General features: G+C 35.9%; 1 protein-coding gene across 4 annotated transcripts in view; it reads right to left on the bottom strand.

The window, feature by feature from the left end:
* TFPI (tissue factor pathway inhibitor) overlaps window positions 1–17,658 on the bottom strand; it is a 44,748-nt gene that overhangs the window by 17,599 nt on the left and 9,491 nt on the right. For 3 of the 4 annotated variants that reach the window (XM_013960745.2, XM_013960747.2, XM_013960748.2), the window contains exons 2-3: window positions 13,613–13,732; window positions 5,995–6,195 (exon numbers count right to left, since the gene is read on the bottom strand). In XM_013960745.2, coding sequence (XP_013816199.1) covers window positions 5,995–6,195; window positions 13,613–13,732 — 321 coding nt within the window. The remainder of the gene's footprint in view (window positions 1–5,994; window positions 6,196–13,612; window positions 13,733–17,658) is intronic. The other variant, XM_013960746.2, reaches the window with a different exon arrangement.

Below are 17,658 nucleotides of genomic sequence, written 5' to 3'. Positions count from 1 at the left end.
CACCCTTTCTGTAATCTGTAATTTTAACAGTTTTTTTTTTTTTGTTGACTATTTATAACAATCGCTTCACAGATCAAAACTGAAAGTAGTTTTAGCAGTTTGTTCTCCACTCATATTCCAGAGCAAGTGTTTGTAACCATCATTTATATAGTGTTATATCTGCCATGGCTCCTATTTTAAGAGGTGTTGCTAATGACTAAAAAGCACTTAGTTTTAGCCGTACTCCTCTTGTGTGCCATAATCCTACCACAGCTTATTTTTCTAGACTGTTTTTTCTTTCTTCTTCTGGAAACATGGCTTGTATTATATTTTCAAAGCAGGTCTATCTGGTAGAAATTCTTTCATGATATATTTTCCTTCCTTCTCTGGGACAATGCAGCTGGCATCCTTAAAAAAATATTATTCAAAGACATGACATGCACTTTGGAGCAACATACCATTTGTTTGAACATATTTCCAGTCCTTCCTGTTAGTAGCAGGCTGTGCCTTCAGCATTAAACACATGATTTTTTTTTTCTTTCTTTCTTTCTTTTTATTTTTTATTTTCTGGACACTCACATCAGGCCATTTCACTAATTCCATGCAGCTGTCTCCTTCTGGCCAGAATCAGCAATCATGCTTTGGCATGTGATCTCTACTCTTCTGGCACAAAACAGGAAGAACTTATTGCGAGTTTATACAGGCTTAGAATTTTTTAATCTCACCACAATTTCAATGGTGTCTTTTGCTCCTGGTTTCACTCAAAAAGCCAAATCCACAGCTGAGTTAACTTCTTCTGTGTAAACACACTATATTTCTGAGTATTTCTGCTGTGTAAAGAACAGACATGAACACTGCTGTCACGTCCAGAACCTTTTACCAGCAGATATTTTGCCGTGTGAGAAAGGTTAGGTAGTCTTTTTAAGATATATATTCACTGCCTTGAGGATCAGGACCTTTGTGCTAGTGCTGACATTTGTGATTCTACTCATATGCAGTAAACCCTTGAGGATACAGGAAAACCTCCCTTAAAAGTAATTTTTGCCTCTCTAAAGTGGTAACTTCTGGGCACAAGAGAAAAAACACGGTTGCTTTCTAAGAGACTGCATCTTGAATCAGAACACTGTCCTAGACAGACTTAGAGTGGCCAACCTGTAGCAGAGAATTCTGAGCTCTCTCATGGTGACTTTAACTAGTTTTGGGAATTGATGCTTTCATTGAAGGCTTATTCATTCAAAAATTTTTAAAAAGTTATTCCGATTTAAGAAGCCTGGCAATTCACTCATGTTGGCTCACTTCTTGCCTTTGTGCTTATTAATGGAAAATCAGATGTTTGGACTACTCAAGTTATTTCTTCTGACTTTATAAATCTCACAACTTCCCCTTATTATTATTATTTTTTTTTTAACCAAACTTGACCTTTATGTTTTCTATGCTTGATCAAAACCTCTTGTGTATCTAGATTCTATCCTGAGAATCCAGAAACTGGTCAGCAGGGAGAATTCCCTGAGTATCTCTCAGATATGTCTTTATTTTTAAGCATTTTCCCATCACTCACATTTTCTTTTCAGTCTCATTTCTACAAAGTTACTAAACTAGTGATCTTTCCTCAATAATAAATATTGGAAACAGTGAGTAAGATGAATACAACCATGTAACATATACTATGAGACTGCACAGAACCAGATTTAACAAATAGGATTTAGTTTTACTGAATTATGTTGGCAAAAGCAGGCTAAATTGTTAGTTAACCTTGGTTTATGGCTGATGGTCTGCAGTGTGCTGTGTGTGCCATCAAACCGTTTTACCTGCTGTTATCTGTTCAGAGAATACAGACATGATGGGGCCACGTTGCTCCAGTTCCTAGTGGCAGATTCAGCATTCTTGGATCACTACCATGCATACACCAAATACTGTAGCATAGGCTGAGTACCAACATGCAGACACTAAGCCAGCTCTCATTTAAATAAACTTTCAGTTTCATTCTACAGAATTAAGCCAATTATATGCCAGTATAAAATCTGGTCCAGAAGATCTGTTCCAGATTTTGATCCAACATATACATCAAAGTCAAAATAACACCATTGGTCAAAATAGCAACATTAGATTTAGGAAATAATTTCACAGAACTTTGTTCATGGCACCTGATCATGACTTTTGTACACTCTGCATTCCAAATTCTGTATCTATCAACTTTGCTTTCTTCAGTTTAGCTCTCTGCCTTAGTCTTTAAACTGGAATTTAGGACAAACATTCCAAATCACCAGAAAGTTGCATGGTTGGATGAGATACCGGCAGCTGCAGTCTGCAGACAACCCTGCTCTGAGGATGGCAAAAATTCCGTGGATTCAGCTGAAACTCAAAACCAGATATGAGAAGTAATGTGCCAAAAGCCAGTTTGGTGACAGAAAAAGAAGAGCTATCTTCACATCCCAAATTCCAGGTCTTTCTAACACTGAATGCTAATCAAGAAAAAGAGTTTTCCAGTTTTTATCTTTAAGGATTGCATTTGTTCAATTTGTGGGACCATAACTAGAAACAGACTAATCACAACGATCTAAACAAAATGTGGAATAACACTGTAACAGTGAGAAAAATGCCTTTGAAGGCAGGTTTTTCTTTTAGAATGATCCTGCTGACATCCATTTTTTAAACTTGCATATATATATATAAACTGTGGATTTCCTTTGCAAATTTTATTAATTTTTGTTATGAAAGTTTAATAAATATGGAAAGAACCTTTTGGACTTGTTGTTCATGGGAAAAAAAAATCAGTTAAGTCCCTGATATAAACTTATGACTCATGGAAACTGTTTAATTGCATGACAAAGGAAGAATTTTAGTCTAGAAAGCCCACTGTCAGGTAAACACACCATTACTATGCCAAATATTAATGCCACAATTTGAGTAACTTTTTAAAACTATTTAAAATTATATTAATTCTTTTCTGTGCTCATAAAAATAACTTAATTTCGTTTTGCTGGAGAGACATCCTCTAGACAAACATATAGAATAAGTAATATTAATTTATACTCAAAAATCCACTCCAGGCTGGGTTAAGTAGAGGTAGGATATCAGTTTCTGCAGTCGTAAACCTTTGAGGAGGTGATGAATAGCAAATGCTAAATGATCAAGCAATCTTTTACATCTGGTTTAGTGGGTGGCTGCCTTCAGGCCAAGTCTGAAGCAAGACTTCAACTCCTGCCTTTTAAGGTATAAGCAGCACATCCCTACCTCCATTACTACCATGCATTAAAATTGGCATGTTCTCGCTGGAGAAAATGACCCAAATATAGAGATAATGGAATTATCACACAGGTCTTGATACGAGAAATCTGAACTAAATCCAAAGGTGTTACAGATTATAAACTGTACTATAAGCAGCACAAGGCTATTTGCTGTCCTTAAATATTGCAGAGTTCTGTTCTGAATAGGACAAACAGCTAGAATTTTTGATAGGACAATCTGCAGCAATGTAAGAACAAAATATCTGAGGTAGAAAAGGATCGAAATGTCATTCTCATGTTAGTTTATATACTGATCAAACACAACCCAGATCTTCCGTTCTCCTGCACTGAATTTCTGCCCTGTTTGATTTTCTAACAAGAACTGTCATCTTCTTCTATCCAGTAGTTTCTTACAAAGATTTAAGAACAATTCACTTGAATTCTATATTATGCATCTGTTTGTTTTATGCAGGTATGAAAAACCCAAAAGACACAAATAATGTCCTCTAGAGAAAGAACAATAAATATTGAAAACAGCTTTTGCGATAACTAATTTCTAAAGAAACAAATACACGTACCTGAGCACCAAAATACTAATCTACACTTCTAGAGGTATCTGAGCCTTCAACATAAAAAGAAATTAAATCACTGTTCTTTCCCTTCCCAGCCAATCAATAAGAGTTGGTTTAAGACCCAATTTAGATCCATGTAATAGGACTGAGTTTCACTGACTTCACGTTTGCTTGCATTTAGCACAAGATGTTTATGTTCAGAAGGATGTTTTTCTTTACATCATCTCTTTTGTGACTTGAAATAATAGATGATGTTATTTTAGCAACTAAGGAATTACAATACCCATATCATTATTCCTTGATGATACATCATGTCAACATATACCTTATTTTAATATCTTAAGCATTACATTTACCTATACATGGCTCCTGAAAACCAAGTGAGATTATGACTGACTCTTGCCACTTCTCTGGAGCACATCTGGTCTCAGGCTCATTAGTGGATCTTACCAGAAGTCATTAAAAGATAGCATCAAACCAATCCTTAGAGTAAAATTCACTGAAAGACTACTGTTCAGGTAAAGTATGGAGCGATCTGATATTTTTTATTTTGACAAGTTGTTGATGAAATTTCTTAGTGTTTTTTTTTCCATCTGTCAGAGATTTTATAAGCATAGGAGTGTTTCAAAGCAAGATAGAATTGTTTAAAAAAAAATCTGAAATCTACTTTTGCTCAAAAATTTAAGGTTCATGTTTGTGAAGCATCAGTTCTAGGGTGAGGATGTCTTTTTCTTGAGTGGATTATCTGTAGCATCAAGTTCAACAACAGGCCACACGGTGGTGCCAGCAGATCAGAAAATAGGTATAAGTGGTTAAATAATCTGACTCAACTTGACATTTAGTGAGTGAATAAAACTATGCAGTCTCCTGGCTGGAAATATCAGAGAGATCAATACAAGTCAAAATCTGTTAGCAAGGATGGGTTTTCTTTTTGTTAGTTTTTCTGATATTTTTTCACCAATGAAACTTCGTGCTCGTGTACAACACGTCATGTTAGACTTTGCTATTATTTATACTTAGTCCCATTGTAGCCTGTGTTCCACTCAGGCACATTATCCTGGCTCACTTCGGGTAGGAAGAAACTACCCCGCTTTACTCTATAAATCACAAACATCCGTAATATCCAGTGTACGAACTGACTTGGGAAAAAAATACATGGTTGGTGTATTACCTGCGTGTTATCACTCACCTTTGAGGAGCTATTTATTCTGGAACTTACTTTCTATTATTATGTCTCTCTCTCATTACCACTTCCCTCTTTACACAGCCAGACACACTCCACCTGATTCCCATGAAAGCAAGATCCATATTAGGTATCCAGAGGAGACTGTCAACAAGGCTTGAATTTTAGTCTCTAAAATTATGAACTTGCCACATTTCTAACTCCACTGGCATTAACTTCGAATTTTATGAATCCTCTCACTTCTGTACACTTCTGTGAGGGACCATTTCACTACTTTCACAAGGCCAAAGGCCTTAGTTAATTATGAGGATCATTTTTAATAGCAAAACCAGCATTCATAAGGCACTTTTGGCATATTCTGCTAACCATCTATCATACTTTGGATGTCATTTTCTTCTTTTTAATGATTAATTGATGAAGTTTCAATAAAACTGTCACGAAAGCTCTTTCACAACAAACAGCTATGACTGACATTTTTAATGAGAATTATTTACTACTATAGTTTTAATTTTTTTGAATCATAGAAGATGTCCAAGATTTTGGACGACTATCTGCTTCTCAGTGAAGGAGACATGTGGGATCAGGAATCAGGATATTCTAAAATATCACACAGATATTAGAATATCTGTTTATTAGAATATCTTACATAGATATTCTAAAAGCAATAAAGAATACCTATACTGACCACCAGTTCTGGAACTTGGTTCTTAGCCCAGCTTATAAATCCATTTCACTTTAAGAACTCATTCAAAACAAAGCTCTAGTTAGAAAGTAAACTTCCTTGTTTCTTGCATTACTCTGTTCTCCACAAGTTCTCTGAAAAACTGTCACACACTGTCTACTCAAATCCTGTATATTTGCCTGCACAACATAGAGGAATTCAGGTGACTACAGCGTGCCATAACAAAATGATTGGGAGCATAATAAGAGGCAGCACACTATAGGAACTGAAGAGGGCCTTCCAAAATTCCTAGGGCTTGTATATGACAACTAGCAGACACGAATGAAGAACTGACAGGAGAATGGGTCTGACCTGTTACCACACACGTCTTCTGACATTCTTCCAGTGTTAGAAAGTTGTTCTCATTGCCATGGCATCCACCATATTCGAATATTTCACACTCACGGCTTTGCAAGTTGAAATAATAGCGCATGTGGATTGCTTTGCATGGACCTTCATCTGCTTTCAGGGCACAAATTGAATGCCCCAGTTTCAGTGGTGGTAAAGCAGCACCTGTGATAAAGAGGAGAAGTAGCATAATTACTATAAAATTAGTTTGCTTCACTGCACAGACTAACTTCAAAATCAGGTTGCGTGCTTTTTCTGTTTCAGAGGCACAGCATGATATCTAGCCTGTAAAGTTCTGAACACCTTAAATATCGATGTAGAAAGAAAATTTTCAGTTTCACTGGAACACAGGTTCCATTCACTGAAATGGAAAGTGCAATTGCAATTTTCAACCAAAACAGCTCATATTATAAACTTCAAGTCCTCATCACCCTCTCTGTAAATAGCTATGGATACTGCCTTATTCACAGGGGCCAATGAACAATTCTGAACAACACGTGCATTGAGAAAATCCTGGCAGCTCCCAAAGACAAAGTGACTACCCCTGCATAAAAAGGCAGAAAGAAGGCTCCTTGTGCTCTCCCATGCACATCTAATGATGAACACAGGCTTGAGTCTTGTAAATAGAGTGACACCTCATAGCAGACAACACAGTGGCATGAGCTATGCAAGACAGCCCTGCAGAGGGCACCATTCCCCTATCAGCTTACACATTTATTGGCACTTAAAACTGCCTGGTACAACAAAGCCATCATACTGGTTTATTTTCTTTGTCTGCACTGTGCATGCGTTAGAGCTTTCAAGAACTAAGAACAAAACTAGAAAAGAAATTGTATATTTTCCATTTGAGTCAATTCTGTGTCTTTCAATATTATTAGCTCAAGGAATGCTTTGGAAAAATTGTGGGTTTTTTTATGAAGATTATTACCAAAGTATTACTAGTGATAATTTGTCTATAAAACAAGTCTGTAACTTATGATCCAGTTTGTGATACTGTTCCCTTATCAATATATGGATTAAGATCTTTTCCTGTTTTGCTTTTCCCTTAAGGATTTTCAAAGCGTTAAAGTGCTTGTACGTTTGCAATAGCAGCCAGAAGAACAGAGCTGAAATCCCCTCATTCTCACGGAGCTAATCAGAACACTGGTGTCTCTTACTAGGTATATACAGAGGCATCTATCAGTGCCACTTGCACTGCGGACCAGGAAGGAGAAAAAGGAGGAACAAGGACAAGAATTAACCGTGTTATCCCACATCTTGCTAGTACTAACTAGGATAAGTTCCTAGTTTTAATCAAAAGAATTGACAAAATCAGGCTTTAAGACATGGAAAATAAGGCTTTATGGTGAAAAGAAAATTGACATAACTACTATATACCTGCTTTCTGGATGTCTGATGCATAAAACTGGCCTTATTATATAATCTTTAAATGAAATGCACAGCTGAGGTAAATCCTCATAAATACTGAGGTCAATGGAAGTTTACTAATTTTATTCTATTTGGTCCATTTATTAATTATTACAACCTACGGGAAAGAAAGAATTTTCAGTACTAAAATCTTTTAACTTGTATTTAAATCCTTGAAAAATTAACAACCTTTACTATACAATTACCATCAACACAAAAACTGTAGCACATGATTAGATCTTCCATTTTTGAAATGGACATTTTGGTGTTAAGATACACATGAAGATGTCTAATTTCAAAAATTCACATTATATATGCAGCTCCTAAAATAGCTTGTGTCTCAGCTTCCTCATTAGTAAAATGATATTTAAAGATTTTGAAGCTATGAAAATGGATTTGAAAATATTATTGAAAATAGTCTGATAAGAAATGTGGATGAATAAAAAGAAACACTTGTCAGAGACATCAGTTTTATGGAGCTCAACTGGCCAAAGAGATTTCTGAATTTGGTTTCTTGCCGGTTTCCTTATCTGGGTTTTCATGAGTCTAAGAAAAATTAGGATTTTGAAATCACAAAAGTTCTAGATTCCAAGCTGGAGCTCACAGGTCTAAAGTTCTCCAGTAGGTTTGGGAATCCTTTGGAAGGGACTTTAAAAGGCTAAGAAAATTGACAGGATATTTCATTGCAAAATGAAACTTTGGAATTCCCCCATTCAGTAATACAGAAAAAAAAATGCCTTCAAAACATCAAAGTTTTCAGTAAATTGTGGAATAACTCTTCAAATGGTAAATCAAACATTTAGAGCTGCACAAAAACTGATCTAACTCAAATGCAGGTAGGTAATGGTTGGCCAAATAGTGGGATGGGAGCTGGATTATAATCAAATTATTTTCTTAGAGCATAAGAAAACATATCTCCAAAATGCCCTGTGTCAGTGACCCAGTTCAGTGTAGAAGAAAGAGGCTGTGAAAACTTACTAGGTTTCCTAACTACTGGAATTTCAGACATGGGGTTATGTCAACCCATTTTGCTTGCTACATCATGCTGCACCAATGTTGTGGGCTATCAAAACAGAAACAGTATGTGTGCATAGTTGTGAAACTACCCAAAGACGATGAAGTAATAGCTTAGTAGAGTTTCTCTTGGAAACTTTCTGGTCTCAGCTTCTAGCCTATTTCCCATCAAACCCACAGAACCACATCATTGTTTTCCTCACCTCCTAAGGCCTTTCCTTTGCAGTCACAGCGAGTGACACCAGAACCACTGTGAAATGTACTGACTTCTGCTGCAAATGTAATGACTGCATGTCCCGCTTTTGGCAATCTAACAGTAGAGACATCTATTTTCTCAGGAGTGCTAGCAAATTACCATACTTTGACTAAAATCTGTACCCTGTGAAACACCCAGGGACCAAGCCCTCTCCCTTTGAACAATAACCAAGGGACTGTAAAGGAAGTAATCTCAAAGGGATTCAAGGGAACTGAGTCATTCTTGCACCTGGGAACAGTGATGGAATTCTTCCCCATTATTTTACACCTGGGAACACGTAACTCATGCAGATGGATATAAAATTAGCTTTGTTTCTCAGACTGGAGCAGCAGACAAGAAGGCAAGCATGAGTGTTTGGCTAGATCTACATAGACACAAATCCTCATCTCTCTGTTTTATACCTGGAATTTATTTTGAGAAAACTAATTCTTAGTGCAAGGTCTCCTCCTCTGCTCTTGAACACCGGGACAAATCGTTCCTACTACATTCTAGGTCCTGCGTGAAGTGCATAGGATATGACATTTAGAGAAGTTGACTACTAGGAAGGTCAGTTAATCTTCAATAGAACATGGGAATCTAAACCTGGAAGGAATTTTAACAAAGTATCTCGTCCAAGCTCCGCATTTTTCTATGGGATAGACATTGAGACTTTTTCTGACAGATGTCCAAACTGTTCTTAAAAGCCTCCAGCGGAGTAAAACTCCCAGCAACCTGAGGTGACCAGTTCCAGGATTTCATTATCCTTCTCACAAAACAGGCTTTTTTCAAAATATACAGCCTACATATTACTTTGATGCAAATTAAATTATTTCAGCATTCCTTCAGCACATAGGAAGAATAATTTAATACCATTCAGTCTCTTCCTTACTTTTGAAAGAACTTTGTCTCCTCTCAATTACCTCTGTAGTAAATAAACTTCCTTCTTCCACTCTTTTTTCACTGGCCTTGCTACCCTCCTTTGGATCTTTTCCAGTTGGTCTAGATTATTTTTTAAGTGTGCTGCCCTAACATAATACTCTACCCAAGGCCTTATTAGTGCCAAATAGAGTGGAATAATTATCCTTTTTTTTTCTAAATACATCAAGGAATTACTTGCCTTTGTTACAACATCACACTTTCTTTGCAATGCACTGTAACCTCTACTTACTTTTCAGCAAGTATAACCTTGTTATACAGGTGCTTAGCCAGTTATTTTCCACTTTATATTTTTGAATGCATTGATTCTCCTTCTTAAGTATAATAGCACTTAGAATTTGTCATTTTAAAAAGAAATGAATTTAGGCCTCTACACTGGATCCTGCCCTATTGGATTTATATTAGGCATCCAATCCAAGAAAACTTTTAGAAGGCTATGAAATTATAGGACTGTACTACCCTTAACTGAGAACATGCTGTGTGTTTTACTAGAAATACATTAAGAAATGGTTACAGCTGATGGTCACCATCACTCAAAGGTTATTACACACCATAATAAAAACAAAACAAAAAAACCCCAGAAAATTTATAAATTAAAGCCCTTACTGCGTCAGGTACATGGTAGGCTGACATGACAGAAGATACGGAGTGTCAGCTGCTCTGCCATAACTCTCTTTACAGCCCATAGTTTGCAGTAAGTGCAAAGAACTGCTGATGAAATGGCTCAAAATGAGCATGGGTTTAGTGCAGACATTTTATGTCACTACCTTCTTCCTCCATTCCTTCAGTCTTCCTGCTTTTGGCAACTGTCAGAGACAGGATACTGGCTAAGACAGCTCCAGCACAGCACAGCCATTCTTACATTTATGTTATTCACATTGCAATTTTTGCAGCTCAAGACATAGGTGTTTAACACATCAACAGTTACTGTTAACTGACATGCAGTAACTTCAATATGAAACCTCTAATAATCTGTAGCTAGTCACACTGCAGCCGTGGGCACATGAAACTTAGATGATAAATGCCAAACCCTATTACTACTTTGCTAATAAGCAATATAATATTACAAAACCATAAGTGGTGAATAACATCTCACAGGAGCATTGATAGTTTTTTTTTTTCCCCAATTCTTTTACCTTAGTATAAGTAAAAACAGTACTTTTTTCCTCCACAGACACAATCAATGAGTTTAATGACTTTCAGAATCTAACAATAATCTGCAGGGCTGCAGGTTAAAAATAAATCCTTTCAATTAGAAAGTGAACTGATTTGTGTATTATACCTATGGCACAATAAATATGAAAGACAACAGCATTATTGCACTTGCTTTTCGAACAAACTATATAAATTAAAATAGAATTAAACTTGTTCTACACTATATATAACTGAAATTGGGATATTATTGAGTTTTGTGTAGAACACTTTCTGTTATGTTTGCTTAGGTGACAGGGTCTCTCCCTTATATATGTTTCTGTGGCTATCCTTAACTTTAAAGATAGGCTGTCATCTTTCCAGGCTTTCTTGTAAATGTCTCTCTTTGATAAGTGATATCAAAACTAAGCACCTTGTCACTAATGAATAACTGTTTTTTCTCTCTCCATCTTTGTCAGTTTAATTTGACATCTTCCCACCCACACACTGTACAGTGCTTTTCCTACCCATGTGTTTCCTACCCTTTCTTTAAGCAGTCACATTAATTCTTGATAAACTTTCACATTAGAATAAAAAGCACATTTAGCTTGTTGTGAGTCATTTTCTTCAGACTTTGGAACATCAACTACAGGGCTCCCAACCACAAGTGGTATTATTGAACAGTATACATAAAACAGTTATTTTTGTATGTTTTATTTTTGCTATGATTGTAATTGATTAATGGAGAAATGAAAATGTTATTGCCAGAAGAGAGAACACATTGAGAATCCTTTTTACTCTGTCGGACTTGACTTGCAACCTTAACTACTACTGTAATTTAAATACTAATAGACATACACACAAAAAAGCCCTTATACTATATAGCACTTATACTCAACGTGATCATAAAGTATGACATTACAGGTAACAGATGCACACAGCTTAGGTTATATATATATTTTTTAATGTATAGAATTCTGGGGTGAAATGTGTCAATACTATACAACTGTTTAGGTCAGAAAATAAATGCTATCAGTGAAAATGTAGCCTATGAGATTTCTGCAGTTAAATTCAGTGGAACCAAAATTTCACTCCTAAGGAACCACAGGAGGAATTTTTACTAACAACAACCTAATCCTTATATAGAAATATAATCAGATTAATACAAAAATAATTTTTTGTAAACTTTTCAGTTGAACCTTTAGTAGTCACAAAACCAGCCTTCATTTAAATTCTCAGCATCCCATTTGATTGTTTTTTAGTTTGGACCCAAATGTTCAGAACTGTTCCTCATACTAAATTAGTTACTGGTTGTATAATCTTAAATGACTGGTTGTGAAATAATTAAATACCTGAGAAAAGAACTATCTGAAAAGACATTGAGATGTTTTCATATTGTATTTGTTTATAAACAAAATAAATACATAGGGGGAGAAAAAGTGAAGATTCATCCAGCAGATTGTAGTAATGAAACTAGAATCCTAACTCGCTCTGAAGTGTGTTATTTTAACAAACAAGAGAATTTGGCCTTCATGAACTGCTAGTTGGGGCTGAGTTTTTTTTAAAACAGAATTGCATAAGTAGAGCAAAGATAAATGCGATATTGCCTTCACAAAAGAAGAGAATTTACATGCTTCAGGGTTAAAGAGAAGCAAATTTCTTCTCTATGAAACAGTCCAGTTACACAAGGATGCTAAGCACATGCTTAATGCAGAATGGATCATATTTTTTAAACTGTGATGACTAAGTCCTACAGCACTGGCTTCATTTGTGGTATAGTCATGATTGTGCAGAATTAATATTTTTGTCTCAAGGAACACTCCTGCAAAGGACTGATAGAAGTAATCTGTCTGGAAATTGGACAACATATGGGCAGATAAAGAAGAGTGCCAACATGAAAAGCTTCCATTAAGCTCCACTCCTTGTCAGGCTTCTAAATCAGAGCTGCCAAATGGGAGAAGTATCTACTGCATGGTTCTCTGCAGCTTAAGGAACAGACCACCATTTTAAAGAATTTTCTCAAAGGAAAGAAGAAAATTTTAATAACGTCCCAAGAATGTATTTTTCTCTTATCCACTTTCTCACAATTGTTTGGGATGAAATTAACATATCTTTCACAATGACATCCAGTACAGAAATTTGACTCAACTTACTTGATTTTGATGAAGTGAAGGTAAACAATGGCCGTAAGGATCAGAGAACCTCCCCAGTCCTAACAGTCACACTTCTGACAATATTTTTCTTAACAAGAATCTCTTTTTAACTAGTGAGTTTTTACTTATCCATCAGTACTAAATCACTTGGGGTTACACAGAGAGCTTCTTTGAGGCCCTGAACAACATCTAGGGCAATCTATAATTGCATCATCATGAGAAGAAACTTTGCAAAGTAACTGTGACTCAGAGAGCTGTGCACAAGAGAGAGAGTAACATCACCCTACAACCATATTCAAAAAGCTTCTCCTCTATTTGCATAGGGATTTAAAACCTGAATTTATCAACTCCTTGTTCTTTTTCCCCAAAACTGAAGTTTTACATGGGTCCTAAAGCAGAGTTTTAAGGGAATAATCTTGGTATCTAACACAATGTCTGGTTGAAATTAAAAGTTCCAAAACCCACGGGAAACAGAAGCCTCTATAGAGGGCACCCTACTTTGCTAGAGCTTAATGCCAGATTTCAAGCATATCCCTGTTAGAACAATGACCCAGAGCATTTTTAGCACTGTTGCTTGCTTAGTTCCACTTCCAGGAATTTCCCCCCCAAATTCTCAAATATAGAATTACAACTAGAGTGCATATTAACATAGTGTTTTTTGTTTTGTTCGAGATAGTTTTCCATGTCATGTTTTGTAAATTCTTACCTGGAACATCCTCCTCTTTGCCATCATCTGAGTCAGCTGTTGCATGCCCAATAATACAGATGAACATGAAGATAAAGGTTAAAGATAAGGAACATCCCCTCTTTCTTTCTTTCATCTTTCCTGAATAACATAAATGACGATGTACAGTTAAATTCCTCGAGTGCTGTGCAAAAGTTATTAGCAATGTAGTACATAGATATATGGGTAAATACATAAACTGGAAGTTTTGGAAATAATATGAGTTACATGAGTATAATTCTATCATAAGCACAATGAAAAATGAGATTTTTAGTTGTGTTCAGCTGACTACAACTCCCCTTTCCCATCTTCAGAATAGATGAGAGGCCTTGCTATTATAATTACTTTAAACCACAATTTAAATCAGCACCCAGAATACATAACCATATAAAATGTAACATGTTCTACTTTCAAATAATTTTTCACCTCCCCAGTAATTACTCTATACTAGTTGACCGACATTGCTAATCCTTCCCAATAAATATTACTCTGTCCGCATGTATTCTGGATTCATCGTCAAAAACATGTGATTCTATTTTGAACAATTATTTTATCAATTGGCAATTATCAAGTTTCTAGACTTTCATCTAAGTTATATTTCACAGGAATCGGTGAACTTTTGGCAACATAGGCTTTAATGTTTTAAGAATTATTTTGTATCTTGTAGATCCCCTTAATATTGAATACATCATTTAATAAGTGCAGAGCCATATATATCAAATGGGATCAGTGTAGCCATAGTCCTTCACACAAAGAGATACTTTCATTTCATGTCAACTGGCATCCACAAGTTGCCACAGATGAGTTGTGCATGCACATATCAGAACATGTCTGAAAAATTTTTGCTTTAATTTTTTTTGAAATATATATTTTTGAACTAATTTAAAGTTCCTTAATGATCCTCAAATTCTAATTAGAGGGTAGCATCAGTATTTCCTTCAGCTACATGTGGCTAACTCCCAATGCATACGTCCTTTTTAAAGTATGATACCGAACTTCGTCTAAGTTAGTTAACAAAATAGAAGTTAAGGATCTAAGGACTAGGAAGTTTCTGGCCGTCAGGCACTATTTTCTCCTTAGTGATTTTGTCTAGGTGCCTTTGGCAGAGAGGTGATGCAGACACCTTAAAGCAGCCAGGGCAGCAGGGGGTGGATGAGGAGAAGAGATGACATGTCACTGAGCTTGAGATACAGTTTTACAGTAAGAGTCCTGGAGAGATGGTGCTGTAGCGGCAGGCAACATAAATAAAAGTCTTTAACAGATTAAACTTTTCTCTGAGTGATATATCTTTAGCTATGAAGTTAGAGGTAAATCATAGCTGTGGTATCCGAGAAAACATGCAAGCACTAGCAAAACTCTAGGAAGCAAGGATGTCTCAGAAAGCTGTAAGAGACACACAGAAAGATTAACAATTTGTCACAGGCACTCAGAAATTGTGCCAGAGCCAGAAGCTGCAGTCGTATCTTCAACCCCAAAGCAGAGCCTTAACCAGAATTTTCACTGCTCTTCTGATAACTTAACTTTTTTTCCCTCCTGCATATTATGTGTTTTCCTAACTTGCAGCATCTGTAGTAAAAACAAATGTGCTCTTAAAAAAAAAAAGCCTGTGTGAAATTATAGACCAGATCATGAGTAGCAGTAATTACTTGGACAATTATTTATGGACAATTCACTTTAAAAGTCTTTACTATTTCTTGTGGTGAAAAACATTGATAGATGTCCCCCTCCACTCAAGAAACTGAATTTGGGGATCAAGGGAATTGTTATTTTAAACAGGAAAACATGAGAGCACTGAGTTTTTCATCAGAATGCTCTCCTGCCAAACGAAACAAAAGAATGTGTCTTTCATATCTTTAAGCTTAATCCATACACTGATATATAAAATCTTTCATCCACAAACAGTTTGGCAAACCTCAGTAATGCAGATCACATTTTGTGCTAGAAGTCATGATTTTTAAACAAACTTTCTCAAAGGTTATTTTTTATTTCCAAAAAAAATTCTCAAAATGTTGCTTTCTAGTTGGGCTGTAATAACTGTTCTTTAAATAAAAACTTTGGTTCAAATTTTGAAGCATACAAAGTGAGAAAACATGCAACAGCCACAGTCACTCATTTTCAGGGATTTTTTCAAAGAAAAAGCAGTAGTGTCTTTATTCATTTTTCTAGACTAGAACTGCAGCTCTTATGATTGAATGCTACATTCCTATACTATTACACATACCAAAACTTAACCTAATAAGATATTATTTTCCCCCATTTCCCTGGTAATAATTTTCTAGTAATCTGTTTACTCCATCTAGAGTGAATAATCCATAGTTTTTCCACAACCTCTGTACTAGAGGACTTACTTATGGGCCACTTAGCTGGCCACAGGCTATCTCTAGAAGATCTCTAAAAACCAAAGAACAAAACCATCTCATTGTGCTGTGGACTTAATCATCAATTATCAGTTCACTCTAACATGCCAGACATCTAGATTTAATTACATTTATTAATGCCACTGACTGCCTTTACCTGTGTACTCCATCCAGTCATTTGCCTTGCTTTTTGTCAGTCTGTCTGAAAGTCACTTATTGATATCTGATAATTATATGTGATAATTAATTACTTTCCTATTACAGCCAGGTCTGGCTGGGAACACAGACACTCAGCATAACATAACACTCTCCCCTCCTCCCAAGAATTGCTGTCCAAGTGTTATCTGGCCACCTTTTCTTTCCCCCCTATATTCTGCCTTTAGGAGAAAGGAGGAGTCTTCACTGAAACCCTCTGCTGTCCACTAGGTACTTCTGAGTTCTTGAATGTGACATTAGCAGTAGCACACGCTCTCTTCAGGAGACTCTGAGCACTTCTTGTCATTACTCAGGTAATTATCAGTTTTCCAGTCAACCAAAGAGCAGAGGTTCCTTTCCCATTTGAGCTAAGTACATACTACAACTTAAACTGAAAGCAAAGCAACCATCCAAGAGCAAGGGTAATGACTGACCTTGACATTACTCCCGTAGCTTCAGGAATTTTGTCCTGAATGATTAGCTTGTGTGGGTGGCTTGAGTTTAATGCCAGAAGATCCACAGAAATGGATCTGTTTATATTTATTTCATGGTAAAATAGTGTCTTATAATTCAGTCACTAGAAATACATTGCATAAGTAATAAACAAATTTTTTAACATACTGAAATAATGTGATATAAGAGCATAACTCAGACTCTAAGTAAAACAAAAAAAATCTTAAGAAAGGATAATTTTATTCACTATATTGCTGCCAGAGAGTGAAGAAAGGTGACAATTTTCCTTTTCAGCTTCTGTAGTCCATTCTGTCATTTCCAGAAACAGGACACATCTTAAGACATTTTGGCCTAGTAGCAAATTTTCTTCCATGCACAGCTTTGTGGTTCAAGCTCTTGGAAGTTTTTTTTTTTTTTTTAATTCAAAGGTTAGAGAACTAGTTACTCACCACCTGATAAGCAGTCTAGCCATGCTGTAAAACAGAAACAAAAGAACTCTGCACAAGGCAGTGTGAAGTGTTAGCAACCAAAGATAGGCTTTATGATCCGAGATATATTTGAATTACAATTTTAGTCTGACATTTGCTAAAATTAAAATGAATCCACAAGTAAGAAAAAAATTGCATGGGGAGAAATATTAAGTTGAAAATTTGAATTAAAACACTAAGCACTCAGAATTATAATGTGAATAAAGATAGCTAAAGTTTGGCATCATTTAGGCTGCACAAAACAGAAATATAATCAAATATTCAGATCTGATACTTAGATAGATAGTTATAAAGGAACCTAGACTTTCAGACTTTGCCTGTCTGCTGTGAGTTCATAGGAACAAAAAATTCTGAATACACTTTCAATTTTAATTTTTGAAATGATTTGGGAAAGCTGAATTCTATAAGCACTTTCATTTCCCTAGAAGCCTTAATTTGTAATCATTGGCACAGTTATGAGACTCTTCATAAAGGAACTTGGAAATTATTCACAACCTCAGTTGCCCTTGGATTAATTCCAAGTTTGACCGTTGAC

This window comes from Apteryx mantelli, chromosome 6, assembly GCF_036417845.1.
Source record: "Apteryx mantelli isolate bAptMan1 chromosome 6, bAptMan1.hap1, whole genome shotgun sequence".
Taxonomy (NCBI): Eukaryota; Metazoa; Chordata; class Aves; order Apterygiformes; family Apterygidae; genus Apteryx; species Apteryx mantelli.
Note: the sequence above shows the minus strand (reverse complement) of the source record. Positions and strands in the feature narration are given on the sequence as shown.